The 3,170-nt window shown below is 39.8% G+C and overlaps 1 protein-coding gene across 1 annotated transcript; it reads right to left on the reverse strand.

Moving 5' to 3' along the window:
- Positions 1-1,233: 1,233 nt before the first annotated feature.
- LOC119733814 lies at positions 1,234-2,942 on the reverse strand. Its single transcript, XM_038207183.1, has 2 exons — positions 2,647-2,942; positions 1,234-1,804 (listed from the first exon to the last, which is right to left on the reverse strand). Exons 1-2 carry the CDS (start codon positions 2,836-2,838, stop codon positions 1,493-1,495), a joined length of 504 nt encoding a protein of 167 aa, XP_038063111.1. The 5' UTR covers positions 2,839-2,942; the 3' UTR covers positions 1,234-1,492.
- Between the last annotated feature and the right edge of the window lie 228 nt (positions 2,943-3,170).

Below are 3,170 nucleotides of genomic sequence, written 5' to 3' on the forward strand. Positions count from 1 at the left end.
ACTGAAATGTGCTTAACAAACAGAACGTACGTACGAATTACTAATTCGTACGTACGAATTCCTAAACCGTACGTACGGATTACTAAATCGTACGTACGAATTACTAAACCGTACGTACGAATTACTAAATCGTACGTACGAAATAATTAGTACGTATTTCAGGTGGGGGGGGGGGGGGGGCGCGTCATGTGGATCAATGATAATTTTTTCAAATGAAATGTTCCAGCCCCCCAGCGCCGCCCCCCCCCCCCCCCCCCAACTGAAAATCCCTGGCTACGCCACTGCCCCCACGCCCCCCCCCCCCCTCCCGTGGCTACGCCACTGAGTAATTCGTACGTGCGATTTATTAATTCGTACGTACGGTTTAGTAATTCGTACGTACGAATTAGTAATTCGTACGTACGAATTAGTATTTCGTACGTACGGTTAATTCGTAGTAGTACGAATTAGTTTAATTTTTAACCATGTCCTATCTACACTTCCTTACATTTTGCACCTGCATCATGTGCACTGCTGTGCTCAAGTATAGGGAACGCACGCATAACACACAACCTACTTGCAAAACAGGCTGAAAAAATTACAATTTACATGCATATACATGTATGCAAATACGCCAAGTCAGACGACAATTTACAGCATGTGTTGTCCTTCGCGACAGGTCTCCAGGGTGCTGACTTAGCCGGGGTATGATTTCCTGACTTTAATAAACGATTTTTAACATTGGGTTGTGTAGTTGTGTATTAACGTCAGGAGATCCTAACATCTGTAACACCAAAATATACAAAATTTGTCCGGGTTAAAATTTTCAATGCAAATACTGAGTGAATTTTGAGCCCTTGAAACTCTATACAATGCATCTCAGATACTGAACGTTTCACTCACAAATTTTGAGGCAAAATTCATACATTTAAATACTACATGTTACGCATTGTTTTTCTCCAGGCACGTACATTCATGTTGCAGCCAAGGTTTGGGTCACATGCTGAAGTCACTGTGACCTTAGTAAACTTGTATAAGTTACTTTGTTGATCTTATGTGCACAAAAATTACCAAACTTGAAATTGCGCCCTTTATTTTTTCACGCATGACGATATCAACAAAGTAACTTGTACAAGTTTACTAAGGTCACAGTGAATTCAGCATGTGACCCAAACCTTGGCTGTAACATGAATGTACGTGCCTGGCGAAAACATTGTGTAACATTGAGTGTTTAAAAGCATGAATTTTGCCTCAAAATTTGTGAGTGAAACGTTATGGTATGCATTGGGTAGAGTTTCAAGGGCCCAAAATTCATTTAGTTACAATGTAAATTGCATTGAAATTTTTTACCCGGACAAATTGTTGTATATTCTGGTGTTTCAGATGCTAGGATCTCCTGTTGTTACACGCCCAATGTTTAAAAAAATTGTATTACAGACTTACAGTCAGGAAATCATGACTGGGATCTCCTGTACATCACAAACTAGTTGCTGCAAAAGTTTGGGATAATCACTTACAAAAATAATTTGTTTCTGAGGCCTTGAACCTTTGGCGAGTACTTGATTGTGTCCAGCTCCATGATGATTTTCTGCAGAACTTCAAAGAGGTACTTATGCTCCTTGGGATAGCTGAGATTCATGGCATATATGACGCCGAAGAGTAAAGCACACGCAGTAGCCACATCGCTGATGTTGCTCAGGATTTCCACTCCCTCGACAACAAGCGACACATCTGCAGGAAGATCCCATTCACCAGCCTTCCTGGAAACAAAGATGCCCATCGTGGATCTTTCTTGCTGCTCTTTCATTTCTTCTTTCTGGGTATCCTGTGAAAAAATAAAACAAAGAATAATACCAGATGATTTTTTTTTGAATATATTATTAGGCAGAGGATTTTCATAAATACAAAGTATATTTTACAATGTACAATATAAACAATGATAAAACTCCATACTTATTGAACGGCATACTTGTACGACGATTGAGCTTTAAGGCACCTCCTGTGTCTTAAACTGTTAAAGCATGGAGGAATAAGAAAGTTTCTTGAACTTGAAGTACATCACGACTATCACTATGTACCCATTTACTATACTAGCCAGTGCAAATCCTTTTCATGAAAAAAAAGTACATCATATTATGCTAAAAAAAATTTTTTTTTTAAATATTGCAACCTTTTTCAAACGTAGATATTATGAACATAGGCTTTCATAGAATTCATCAATAACTTGCATGTAATTTTCATGAAATTGTTCACTCTTTTGTGCACACAATGTACACGTACTTTCCCAATGAGCATGTACTGTACATTGCACCAGTGTGTACATGCACAAACTTCCGAGTTCTTTTCATTACATAAAAACATGAACAGCGCCGCCATTGGCAAGTTCTGATAATTTTATGCGATCCCCTATTCACTTAGATGTATCTCAACTATGTGCCCCCAAAGGGCCCGACTGCTGACCTTTGCAACGTTGTTTACAATACGTACAGGTACACATGTGCGTTCTAAGTTGTACTGGAGAAAATACCGCCTGGGTGATTTTGCACAATGGTAGATCATGGAGGTAGAGACTAAGGCACTTTGCAAAATCACCCAAGCGGTATTTGCGATAAGGCTTACGTAGCCTAGTTCCCAAAATTGTTTTGAATTTTTCCAGCTAATACTTACCGAGAAGTGTTTGACGAGGATCCCAATGTCTTCATTCAGGTACTCGCAAAGGGCTCTGATGACAACCTCTCTTTTGACAGCAATGGAGTTGCTCTGTTGTGACACATGGACATGATGGGAATACAAATTCAAATAGCAGCTTTCATTTGATGGTAAGAGAGAAATAAAAGAAACATATTTAGTAGGAGCCATATTGTTATTGGTCAAGCTGCCCCACTGTTTACTTTTCAACTGAGCATGGAGCTAGAAATAGGCTTGTGTGTGGGTGAGTGAAAATTCTTGTAATTTAACCATTTTAATGACGTAAGGATTATTACACTCCACACGACATCATTCTTTTCAGGGAGTTGACGGTCAGCTCTTTGCATCCGGCGTTCCTTAATTTTGTTCGGTAGTTGGCCATCTTGAATTTCAGGCTTATTTTCCAGCCATACCAGCCACTTACCGAACCCTGCTCTTTTAGACATGGGTGCTTGGCAATCAAGGCCCTTGCCACAGCACCCAACTCCAAGTCACTTGGGTAT

The sequence above is a fragment of the Patiria miniata genome, unplaced genomic scaffold (assembly GCF_015706575.1).
Source record: "Patiria miniata isolate m_02_andy unplaced genomic scaffold, ASM1570657v1 HiC_scaffold_26, whole genome shotgun sequence".
In the NCBI taxonomy this organism is placed as follows: domain Eukaryota; kingdom Metazoa; phylum Echinodermata; class Asteroidea; order Valvatida; family Asterinidae; genus Patiria; species Patiria miniata.